Source organism: Cucurbita moschata, unplaced genomic scaffold (assembly GCF_002738365.1).
Source record: "Cucurbita moschata cultivar Rifu unplaced genomic scaffold, Cmos_1.0 Cmo_Scf00034, whole genome shotgun sequence".
In the NCBI taxonomy this organism is placed as follows: domain Eukaryota; kingdom Viridiplantae; phylum Streptophyta; class Magnoliopsida; order Cucurbitales; family Cucurbitaceae; genus Cucurbita; species Cucurbita moschata.
This window is the reverse complement of record NW_019268550.1, coordinates 1,333,790-1,346,094: the sequence shown is the minus strand read 5'-3', so window position 1 is coordinate 1,346,094 and position 12,305 is coordinate 1,333,790. Positions and strand designations below refer to the sequence as shown.

At 36.2% G+C, this 12,305-nt stretch overlaps 3 protein-coding genes across 9 annotated transcripts; 2 read left to right on the top strand and 1 right to left on the bottom strand.

The window, feature by feature from the left end:
- Positions 1-21: 21 nt before the first annotated feature.
- LOC111430497 (MADS-box protein SVP-like) lies at positions 22-3,784 on the bottom strand. 3 transcript variants are annotated; one of them, XM_023066759.1, is made up of 8 exons: positions 3,645-3,784; positions 3,265-3,545; positions 1,993-2,062; positions 1,805-1,869; positions 1,634-1,733; positions 1,500-1,541; positions 1,103-1,290; positions 22-297 (listed from the first exon to the last, which is right to left on the bottom strand). In XM_023066759.1, the coding sequence occupies exons 2-8, from the start codon at positions 3,444-3,446 to the stop codon at positions 291-293; spliced, it is 654 nt and encodes a 217-aa protein (XP_022922527.1). In that variant the 5' UTR covers positions 3,447-3,545; positions 3,645-3,784; the 3' UTR covers positions 22-290. The 3 variants fall into 3 exon arrangements, with proteins under 3 accessions (XP_022922527.1, XP_022922526.1, XP_022922528.1); XM_023066758.1 differs by having other exon boundaries at positions 3,265-3,484; XM_023066760.1 differs by having other exon boundaries at positions 1,805-1,866; positions 3,265-3,484.
- Positions 3,785-6,546: 2,762 nt separating this feature from the next.
- On the top strand, positions 6,547-9,879 carry LOC111430492 (beta carbonic anhydrase 5, chloroplastic). Of its 5 annotated transcripts, none has more exons than XM_023066747.1 (10): positions 6,547-6,677; positions 6,985-7,014; positions 7,104-7,171; positions 8,300-8,431; positions 8,503-8,551; positions 8,654-8,767; positions 8,967-9,020; positions 9,108-9,187; positions 9,273-9,378; positions 9,514-9,879. In XM_023066747.1, exons 3-10 carry the CDS (start codon positions 7,134-7,136, stop codon positions 9,715-9,717), a joined length of 777 nt encoding a protein of 258 aa, XP_022922515.1. In that variant the 5' UTR covers positions 6,547-6,677; positions 6,985-7,014; positions 7,104-7,133; the 3' UTR covers positions 9,718-9,879. The 5 variants fall into 5 exon arrangements, with proteins under 5 accessions (XP_022922515.1, XP_022922513.1, XP_022922516.1 ...); XM_023066745.1 differs by having other exon boundaries at positions 6,982-7,014; XM_023066748.1 differs by lacking the exon at positions 6,547-6,677 and adding an exon at positions 6,684-6,905.
- A 1,160-nt stretch (positions 9,880-11,039) lies between these two features.
- Positions 11,040-11,441, top strand: LOC111430530 (oleosin-B3). The gene has a single exon (XM_023066793.1). The coding sequence runs from the start codon at positions 11,070-11,072 to the stop codon at positions 11,439-11,441; it is 372 nt and encodes a 123-aa protein (XP_022922561.1). The 5' UTR covers positions 11,040-11,069.
- The last annotated feature ends 864 nt before the right edge of the window (positions 11,442-12,305 follow it).

Genomic DNA, 12,305 nt, shown 5'->3' with positions numbered 1-12,305 from the left:
GCACGCAGGTTCGTTTACTTTGTCTGAGAAGTGTCATTTTCCTTATAAAACTCCCTTTGAAAGTTTCATCAACTCTTAATCAATTGGTATGCAGAAACAATATTCATGTATGTAACTCATTTCTGCTTTGAAAACATGATATGATATTGAATGAATTGGCCTTTTCACATCCTTATTGTCTGTATGCAAATAGGAGTGGCTTTGGCAGTCCAGTGATTAGTAAAAGCTCCATTAGAGAAGGCTGAGCTTGCATTGCCAAGCTGCTGCAGAGAATCGCATACTTTGAGCCTTCAAAGACTGCATATAGAGGCAAACATATATTAATTGTCATCTCTTTGTACACAGAGATCCTTTTTCTCTGCAAGAAACTCAGTTATAACTTTGTTTGAATGGTTATACTACTTTTGAAAGTTGTTTAGCTACCTTTCTAGAACATTTTGAACTGTTATTTGGTATAGTTATTTCTCGAATATCCCACAATCTTTCAAATCATTTTGACACACGAGTAAAGAACAGGTACACAAATGAATCGAGATCATATTCAAATGAGAGCGATCTTGAGGATGTGATGGTTAAAATAGACTTTCATAAGAACTCTAAAATTAAACGTGTTTTGACTAGAACAATTCTATATTGAGTGACATCCTAGAAACTTTTCTATTTCTATACTAAAATGACCCGCGTTGGTCTAAAAAATATGTGAATGAGAACGAAACATACTAAAATGATCCTGTGTCGGTCTAAAAAACATGTGAATGAGGACAAAACATACTAAAATAAACGAAATTGGTTTAAAAAGCATGTTAATGCCGACAAAACATACTAAAATAACCTGAAGATAGTCTTCATTCTAAAGAGATCTTTAAGTCACCATTTCTAAAGGAATGTTCGAACCAAGTTGTACCAATAAACCTATCTCATAGCTTATTTAAAACGTCTTATTTCCATGAGCTAAAAATCTCTTTCTTAACGCTAACCCCATTCTCAAACACTTAAACAATCATTTCAAATCGACCCTTAACTTTCATCTATCGTCTTTTAATCTCCGAAAAAAACGGGATTCAAAGGCCTTTTATATAGTGCATGTAAGAAAACTACTAACCCCAATTTGAGAGAAATATCATCACAATCTTGAGAACTAGGGTTTGGTGAGGAGCTGCTATTGCTAGTGATTGACTTTGAGCCCAAGGAGCTCCCACCAACACCCACTGCTTGCTGTTCTTGCTCATCTCTATTCAAAGCTCTCACTTGATTCCTCAGTCTCTGATTCTCTTTCGTCAGCAAAGCTTCCTGCAATCAATATTCATGTATTATATGAAGCGGGTTCGCATTTTTATCGTTCGTGCTCGAGAATATTCAAGACCCTTTTCGATAATCCATTTTGTTCTTGAAAATCATGTAAACACTTGAATTCTTAGCCAAATTCGCACAAGTTTTTAAATGTTGTGTTACGTAGAAGTAGTGATTATAAGCTTAATTTTCAAAAATCGATTATCGACCTTCTCCTTGACAGCCTCGATCTCTTTTAGAAACTTTTCATCCTACAAGAACAACACACGAAATCACGGAATTATAACATAATTTGATGATCATAAACTTAACTATCGAATAAAACTTGTTATGAATTACGAACCTTTGTCTCTATAACACGATTCAAACCAATCTCGAGCAATTTCTCGAGCTGCTTTAATTCTTCTATTCCAAGTTCTTCAAGTTCTTCTCCCTTCATATGCCTTGTTCATAGTTTTAACACAAAATCAGACTCTTTTTTCCCTATAATTTACAAAGATTTTAGTAATGTTACCTAAGTTCTTTGGTTTTGGCTGCAAATTCCTCTCTCAAATTAGCGCACACACTCTTTTCCATCTGCTAAATAAACCCTAAAAACGATTAACCGAAGCAACAACCGTCTTACGGTGCCAACCTAAGCATATGGGTATGACTATATATATATCATCGATCAAAAAGTCGGAGTTTCGAATTCGAACTCACCTGAAATAGAGGCTGGCAAAAGTTATTCACCTCGGGTAGCTTATTATGTCTTCCAAGTAACTCGTGCATGCTTCATGCAATAAAAAACATTTTTCGAGAATATGATAAAACTATATAATATAACTCAATGATAATTGATACATACTCCTTTTCTAAGGTCGGAGTTCAAATTTGTAACAGCTTAAAAGCCACTACTGGTAGATATTTTCACTTTGGCCCTCGGCCTCACTGTTTTAAAATGCGTATGTTAAAGAGAGATTTCTGCTGATCTAAAAAAGATTTTATCCTTTTTAAAAGGCGTTAGCGGACGTTTTTCATTCTTCACTCGGTCCAACGTAGCGTTTAAAAAGTCAAAGTCCACTTAACCGGTTACCTTTGTAAACGCGCTAAAAATATTTTCATTTTTTCCTTTGAACTTTGAATTTTTTTTTCGAGAATTCGATTAAATAAGACGGAAAATGATATGACAACGACTGTGTAAGAATTAAGGTTATTCATGACATTTGAGATCCACATTAGTTGGAGAGCAAAATAAAACATTACATATAAGGGTGTAACAACCTCTTCTTAGTAGACTGGTTTTAAAAATGAGAGACTGATAACGATACGTAACGGACTAAAATAGACAATATCTACTAACAGTGAGCTTGAACCGATACAGTTTTGGTTACATAAATAATTTTCGGTACAATTTCAAAAGATAATTTTTTTTTTCTTTACATAGAAACTTTTGATATTTACAAATTAGTACAGACAAACCCCATAATTAGAGGGAGAGAAAACCAAACATTATGAGAGAGAGAGATTCTTGGACAAGTTGCAAACAATTTTCATGTTTTTTTGGAACAAAATTTAAGACATTAACATGTCACTTATGATGTCATGTGTCTGCAGGTCATTTCAAAATACCATTTTTTCCCATATAAATTATAAAAACAATATGAATTTAAACATCATTTCCTTAATAAAATCAAAAAAATAAAGAATTATAGTGAAAAAAAATGTAATTAAATTCATTTTACTAATAAATAAATGTTCTTCACAATAATTCAAACCATAAAAATCACATCTTTAACTAAAAAAACATGTTTTTTTAGACAAAAACACACATAATTTCAACAAAAAAAGGCCTAAAAACCCAATTTTTATATCAAATTCCTTATTAATTTAATTCAATAATCCCTAAATCCAAGCCAAAATCAAGAAGAAATTCATTAAAATAAACAAAAAAAAAAACAGTAAATTTTTAGAGAGAGAGAGAGAGAAAATTACCTTGAGCTAGAATAATCAAAGAGCTTCCCAGAAGCAGAAAAAACAATGAGAGCAATATCAGCATCACAGAGAGTAGCAAGTTCATGAGCTTTCTTGAACAGCCCTCTTCTCCTCTTTGAAAACGTCACTTGCCTAGCTGCTATATTATCGATTTTTTTAATCTGAATTTTTTGTCTCGTCATAATTCAACTCGACCCAACTCGACCCAGATCCAAATTTTCTGTAATTTGCATGAACAACGATGAATTTACGAACATATGAACCGTATAAATTTGCTCGATCTATGAAAATAAACAAACCCTAATCGTTAGAACAACGATCGGGTCAATTAAGAACACGAAAACAGAGATTGAGAGCAAAAAAAGAGGTGAATTTCTTACAGATTTGGTGGTGAGCTGCAAATTATGAAGCTTGATGAACAGGTGCCATGGATTTTTGGAGAGAGAAAAAGGGGAAAAAGGGTTTCCTTTTTGGGACAGATGAAAGGGAATGGAATGGTTTATGAGCAAATTTGTTAATGGGCGATGTACCTAAAAGAGGTAAAAGAAAAAGAATTTGATTTTGAATTAATGGATTAAATTTGTTTTTAATTACCTTTTTTTTTTTTTGGGGGAAAATAATAATAATAATAATAAATATTATCTGTTCGTACAAGTAAGCCATACTGACAGGCTTATCACTGACATAATTTATGACAATTTTGTACCCTCGTACCCAATCACATCCTTCTCTGCCATTGGATTGTTTTTTTTTTCTTTTTTTTTTTGAAAATTTTGAATGGTGATTTAGGGTTTTGTGAGGTGTATGGCTTAGATAATTTTCCGAGTATTTTCAAGCTTGTTTGTGTGTGTTTTTTTGTGTAATAGTTCAAGTCCACTGTTAGTAGATATTGTCTCCTTTGATTCGTTACGTATTATCGTCAATCTCACGATTTTAAAACGCGTCTAGTATGAAGAGGTTTTCACACCCTAATGTGAGATCTCACAGTATGCATCATGTGGGAGCGTATGTCTCGTACTAGCTTGTTCAGTATTCTTTAAACACTTTTTCAACTTTGTGCGGTACAAAGTTCAAATTTTGATCGTTAAAATGAGATAATACTCGATGAATTTTAATGATTTTTTTTTTTTCCTTCGGAGAAGATGATAATCGATTCAAACCCTAAATGATATCATTTCTTCATTTTTCCTTCACGTTAAGGATTTGATATTTTTTGACGGAATTTTATCGATATAAATTTTTTTTTTTAAAGAACTAAATAGAAAAAAGATAAATTTTGTGATGCTCAGCTTCATAAGTCAATTCTATTTAAAGAAAAAAAAAAGAATCCAAAGAAATATTTGTGTTCTTATTCATCTTTAAATTTTCTCATCCATCATTTTCAGAGGTAGGGCTAACATGTCATAAAAGGATATTAAAGTATATATATATATATATATATATGTTTTTATTTATATATTTATTTTTTAATTTTTAAAGGTCATTTATTTATGAACTAGTTTTGTGTTCAATAGATTGTTATATTAAAAAAAAATTAAAAATTTTGTTTTGGGTCGAATAAATTTATGAATTTAAAAATAATTAGTAGGTGAGTAAGATATTAGACAAATTTAAAAATTTATGGATATTTATAGAATTATATTTAAATTAATATGACGCTTGCTCGGGTAAATAAGGGGCGTATAAATGTATTGATAAATTTGAATAAGAGAAACTCAGACTAATGCTATGTTGGGTGATCTCCTTTATTTCTTTTTTTACAAGAGATATAAAAATTAGGGAGCACGTGTAAAATTACGGTTGTATTCTTTAAAAAAATAATTTTAAAATACAAAAATTAAAATAAATTTTTTAAGTTTATAAATATATATTTTTTCTGAGAATGGAAATATTTAATAATTGTAAAAGGGCAACGCGAGGATGACGATATGGAACCCTACAAACCGTAACATGACGGTGCTGTTCGTGCCCTCAAGGACGTGTCAATGGCAATCTGTGATTGGTCGGGCCCTACTTTACCTGTCACGTGTCAGAATCTGGTTGGGTTGTCAATTCAATGCGTGCCTCTACCGGTGGGAAATATTTCAGACTACTTGGGAATTGGGATTATTTTTTTTGGGTTAAAATCGTAAAAAAAATACCGTTAAAACTTCCATATTTGTTTCTAAAACTCCTTTGAAAAATAACAATAATACCTTTAGATTTTTTTAAATATTTATAGAAACTATCTTTTGAGTTTTTTTTTTTTTTTTTGAATGATATGGACTGAACAACAAAAGTCGGGTGGATTGTGAGCTTCCATATCTGTTCGGGAAGAGAATGAAACCTTTTTTATAAGTGTGAAACTTATCCGTAATAATCACATTTTAAAAACCTTGAGGGAATGTACGAAAGTAAAAACTAAAAAAAAATGACAATATCGGCTAAACACGGGAAGCCTGAAAGTGAAAGCGCAGAGAGAACAATATCTGTTAAGAACCATATCTGCTAAAAACTTTGAGGGGAAGTTCAAGAGGGAAAGTGTGAGGAGAACAAAACACACTTTATAAGGGCATAGAAACATTCCACTAGTAGACATGTTTTAAAGCCTTGAGGGGAAGCTCGAAAGAGAAAGCCCAAAAAAGACAATATTTGCTAGCGGTGGATCTGGGGCGTTACAAATAGTATCAGAGCCAAATACTGGACGATGTGCCAGCCTTCTCGCTGTTCCCTGAAGGGGGGTTGATACGAGCGGTGTGCCAGTATGGATGCTCGCCCCAAAGGGGGTGGATTGTGATGTCTCACACTGATTGGATCTGGGGCGTTACAGGAAGCCCAAAAAAGGACAATATTTACTAGCCCGTAAACACCCACTTGGTGGGTCCAATGTGCCTTGTGCTAGCAAACCACATTGGTTGGATCTGGGGCGTTACAGAAAGCCCAAAGAGGATAATATTTACTAGCCGGTAAAATTGGGCCATTACACCACCCCACTTAGTGGATTCAATGTGCCTTGTGCTAGCAAACCATTCGGTATTTGACTTTAATGTTATTATATATCATCGTCATTCTCACAATTTTATAAAGAATTTTCATTCCTCTCCCCAATCGAGGTCGGATCTCTCATTTTTACCCCAAGTTTTATATTATATTACTATAGATTGTGCCAAAATGGGACAAAATTAAATCAAATTTAAAAATACATAACCAAAAAAGAATTAATTGTTTCACTTAAGGTTTAAATTAATCTGAAAAAAAATTAATCTTTTCTGGAGTTCAAACTTGAATTGACATTAGGGTAAAATTGGGTCCTTCATTTTATATTCGTCTCTCGCGCGATTTGGTGTTCTAAAGAGGGAAGATCCGAAGGAAGCACAATCTGAAGCTTCCATTATTACCGGTGATAAAATCAAGCGGCTTTGATTATTATCATCGTTAGTCAACAGATGAGCTGAATTTTTTTAACAATCTTTTTCGATTTTGTCTCTGTTTTTAATATTTGTTGGAGCTTCGAGTTCTCCGTCTTTCTTGGAGAACAACAAATGGCCATTGTTTTGCCAACCAACTCACCCACTTCTTTAAAGGGAAATTCCCTCTTTGTGCGAATGTTCCAGATCCCATCTTCTTCTTTCATTGGTTTTTTCACTCTTTTGAGCTAACTGGTAGATCTCTGCCATGGAAACTGCTCTCTCTGCTTCTTCTTCAGTTTCTTACTCCCTTTTTTCCTCTTCTTCTCAGCAGCCTCACAGGAGCTTCTTCAAGACCTCACATGTACTTTCTTTTTGGTTCTTCTTCTTGTTCTGTGTTCTTCCTTTTCTGTGATGATCGTTCTTCATTTCTTGGCTCTTTTTTTGTTGCAGATCTTTGAGTTTAAGCTGAGAACGAGGAAAATGGAGCACACCCATTTGAAATTGGCTACCTCTGTCAAGTAAGTTCCCCTGTTTGTTGGAACTGGTCCTTTAATTTGCTTGTTTTCTTGAATGCTTTAGCTGTTTGTACCTCCTTGTGTTGTTTTCCTTGTAATTCTAGGTGAAATTGACTTAAGGAAGAATGTTAATAAGCTTATGAAATCTGTGCACTTACATTCCAAACATATGGGATTGTTCTAATCATGTTTTGTGTTAGAACGACAGTGTTGTATCCATTGTGATGTATATTAGTGATGTTCGTTGAGTGATAATGGAATGGAAAGTTCACATGAATGCTCAATTGCTCATGATTTTGAGTGCACTACAAGTTTAAGAACGACATCATTTATCATAGTTTAAAACTTGTTTCAACGCCTACTTATTCTTCAGCTGCTTCTCTTGTGTTCATTTATCCTTTTATCTGTTGTGTAATAAATACAAAGGATGTCTGAAAATTTGCTGTGAGATCTCGGTTGGACAGGAGATCGAAACATTTCTTGTTAGGGTGTGGAAACCTCTCCCTAGTAGACGTGTTTTAAAACCTTGAGGGGAAGCCTAGAAGGAAAAGTCCAAAGAGGAAGCTAGCGGTGGGCTTGGGTTGTTACAAATGGTATTAGAGCTAGACACGGGGGGGTGTGGTAGCGAGGACGCTGGGCCCCCAAGGGGGTGGATTGTGAGATCCTACATCGGTTGGAGAGGAGAACGAAACGTTTCTTATAAGGGTGTGGAAACCTCTCCCTCTTAGATGTGTTTCTTGTGGGGAAGCTCAAAAGGGAAAACCCGAAGAGAACAATATCTGCTAGTGGTGGGCTTGAGTTGTTACAAATGGTATCAGAGCCAGACGATTGTGAGATCCCACATCGGTTGGAGGGGAGAACGAAACATTCCTTATAAGGGTATAGAAACCTCTCCTTAGTAGACACGTTTTAAAACCTTGAAGGCAGTCCAGAAGGGAAAGCCCTAAGAGGACAATATCTGCTAGCGGTGAGCTTAGGTTGTTACATCCGTTGACTGTCAGTTTAAAGTTTCAAATTTACGTTATTTAGCGATGTTCACCGTTGTGGATAAAAGGGTCGAAGCTTTCGTTAAGAAAAACGAAAGAAGTATTTTTGGTGGTTCGAGTAAAGAACTTCGACTGTTTCATGCAGCTGCAGCCACCCTGGACTGACTCAAGAAGTTGAAAGTAACAAGATGAACGTTGTGATAGAAACCGAAACGCGGCAAGACTTATTCGAGGAAATCAAACATCGATTTCTAAGCTTTAAAAGGAATACATATATGTAAGCAACGAGCTACTCTTCTTTTGGCGTTACAAAACTTCGAAAGCAAATAACTTTCTTCCACTTGTCAGGAAAAATTTTGAACATTTTCAACGTCTTTCCGATGCTCAATCTCCCAAAGTGAGTACACATCTTCCAATATCAATGGCTTCTAGACAACTTTTAAAATGGATTGCTCTTAGCTTAACAGACAGATCGTGTCAACTGACATTTTGAAGACAGTTTTTGGTGATTTCTTGTGCAGATTCTAGAGTTTGTCCCTCGAACGTTTTAGGTTTCCAACCCGGAGAAGCCTTTCTTGTTCGCAATATCGCGAATTTGGTTGTACCCTTCGAGGCACGTAGTCTATGACTTTGAATTGCATCAGTTCATATCGTTGTGGCTGTTTTTTCGTAACTCTGTTGGAACGAAACAAAGAAACTTTTCATGAACGAACGGAACAAGTAGATTCGTCGAAGTTTTAAAATAAATTACCGTCGAACAAATTTCGTATCTTGTTTATTTGCTAAACTTTTCAGTCTTGTTATTATCACAGAAAGGACCATCAGAAACACAAGCTGCTTTGCAATTCTCTGTTAACACGCTCGAAGTAAGTTATCTTTTAAACGATATCGATATCAATGTTCGTTGATTAAACTGTGCAATGCGTTGAACATGCAATTTTGTTCGATTGTAGGTTGAAAACATTTTCGTCATTGGTCATAGCTGTTGTGGGGGAATTCGCGCACTTATGAGTATGCAAGACGAAAAACCGAGGTTCGATCGAGCTGAATTCGATTCTTTTTGTTTGAAAACGCTATGTACGATTCTTGAAAAGTATACTTTTCGGAACTGAATGCAGCTGTTTTATCACAAATTGGGTTATTAATGGAAAGACCGCAAAAATAAGAACAAAAGCTGCTGCTTCCAACCTCAACTTCGACCAGCAATGCCGACACTGTGAAAAGGTTGTCTCTCTTTTTACAAAATCCTTAAAAACTGTTCGAACTAACACTGTGTTCTTGGTCGTGTTCTTGTCATAAGTGGTCGAAACTCGAAAGTACAATCCTTAAAAGCTCGTTCTTGTTGTTCATCATTGGCAGGAATCGCTCGACAATTCGCTGCTGAACTTGCTGACATACCCTTGGATTGAAGAAAAGGTGAAGAAAGGAAGCCTTGCCATTCATGGTGGCTACTACGACTTTGTCGACGGTACGTTCGAGAAATGGACTCTTGATTACGAAGCGAGCTGCGTTAAAGAGGATACTCGTCGACTGGCTGTAAAAAACCGAGAATTTTGGTCGTAGCTTTTAAAGTATGCTTTTCTATCCCTTTATAGTGTTCCTTATGATTCTGTTTTCACGTATGCCTTTGAAAGCCTTGTGATGAAAAGACATGGAAGAATAATTTGCTTATAGCAAGATTGAGTTTGAGAATATATTGACTGCTGCTTTTGTGCTTGTTTACAACTTCTGCTTTATACTTCACTTTTTTACCTTGCATTTCTAATAGTTCAAGTCCATCGCTAGCAGATATTGTCCGTTTTAGCCTGTTATGTATCGTCGTTAGCCTCACGGTTTTATAGTGCGTCTACTAGGGAGAGGTTTCCACACCCTTATAAGGAATGTTTTGTTCTCCTCTCCAACCGATATGGGATCTCACATTCCACACCCCTTGGGACCCAGTGTCCTCGCTAGCACACCTCTTGATGTCTGGCTTGGCTCTGATACTATTTGTAATTGTCCAAGCTCACCGCTAGCAAATATTGTCTACCTTGGTCTATTACGTATTATTGTCAGTCTCACGGTTTTAATACACATCTGCTAGGGAGAGGTTTCCACACCCTTATAAGAAATGCTTCGTTACCTTCTCTAACCATTGTGAAATCTCACAATCCACCCGCTTAGGACCCAGCGTCCTGGTTGGCACAATGCCCGGTGTCTGGCTCTGATGTCATTTGTAATAGCCCAAGCCCACCGCTAGCAGATATTGTCCGTTTTAGCCCGTTACGCATCGCCATGAGCCTCACGGTTTTAGAACACGTCTGCTAGGGAGAGGTTTTCATGCCCCTATAAAGAATGAATGATTCGTTCTCCTCTTCAACCAACGTGGGATCTCATACTCCATCCCTTTGGGACCCAGCGTCATCGTTGGCACACCGCCTGGTGTCTAGCTCTGATATCATTTATAATAGCCCAAGCCCACCGCTAGCAGATATTGTCCATTTTAGCCCGTTACGTATCACCGTCAGTCTCACAGTTTGAAAACGTGTCTACTAGGGAGAGGTTTCTACACCCTTATAAGGAATGTTTCGTTCTCTTCTCCAACCAATGTGGGATCTCACAAAGAACGACGTGGGAATATGAAAACTGTAATTCAAACTTGTATCGAATAGTTATTAGAGATGGACAAATTTTGGGTCTAGATCGAATAAAGAGATAGCAACGTTGAGTAGTTCTTTCATGAAGAGAGAATATATAATTTTGAAAGATTGTTCTGTTCAGATTGACTAGTCATTATCGATAGAGATTAACGACCCAATCACGACCGTTCATATAAGATTCTTATTGAATGGGCAAAGTTGAAATGAAAGATGGTGGTCAGATGATTTGATCTCTCGCTGTGAAACAACACACACAACGAATCACCATTGAAATACATGAAAACAATAGGAAAGAACAACAACTATTCTATACCAGCTCAAGGGGAAGAAGTTGCAGGTGGAGGAAAGAACGGGAGCGACGGAAGTGTAGTCGGGATCGATGGAAGGGATGGCAAGGTTGGAAGCGAAGATGACGGTAACGGAGGCAAGGCTGCTCCGGCCGGGATGTTCATCGGGGAGCTTGGAAGTGGAGGAAGTGTGGGCTTAGAGAGCGATGGAATACTCGATCCGGTTGTTGGGTTTGGCAATATGGGCGATGCAGGAAGAGGGGGTAGCGCAGATGGGTTAGGAAGCGATGGCATTGGTGGTAGAGTTGGGAGCGAAGGCGGAGCAGTCTGCAGAAGATGTCGAGTGGCTCGACTAGCGTAGGTGACCAAACCAGTTACGACGACTCTCTGACTCGAAATTCACGAACCTTTTGAACACAAAAATTCAAAATTAGAAGTTTAGAGATCGGTTTGGTATTTTTAAAGTTTAAAGATTTAAAAGTAAAATTTAACGAGACTTGGAATTTAACGTTAGCAACTTAAAATAATGTGAGATTTCACATCAGTTGGAGAGGATAACGAATTATTTCTTATAAGAGTGTGAAAATCTCTCTTTAGTAGACGCCTTTTTAAATCGTGAGGCTGTCGGTGATACATAATGGACTAAAGTGGACACTATCAGTTGATAGACTTGAGTTGTTACAAATGATATCAGAGCCAGACACGAGGCGGCATGCCATCAAGAACACTAGGTCTCGTTGGAGTGTGAATTGTGAGATCCCACATTGATTGGAGAGAGGAATAAAACACTTCTTACGAGAGTGTGAAAACCTCTCCCTAGCAGACACGTTGGCTGATGACGATACATAATGCGTCAAAGCGGACAATATTTGTTAGCGGTAGGTTTGGGCTGCTATGGACTACTCTTGCTCACTCATTTTCATTCTTGGCTATGATGGATTGATAAGCGATCTAATAGATTATTATTATTATTATTATTATTTATTTTAATTTTGACGTTGAATTTTATAGTATCGAGGTCACGTCTCGTGTTTAATTAATTTTTATTTCTACTTATTGACTTTCTACAAATTTATAATAAGTCGAGTGAGAAATATTTAAATAATTAAACTTATGATGGATTGATAAACGATCTAATAGATTATAGAACTCATTTTTTTTTCTTTTTTTTAGTTCAAAAGCGTTATTTAATAATGTATTTAACAAAAAAAAAAAAAAAAAAAAA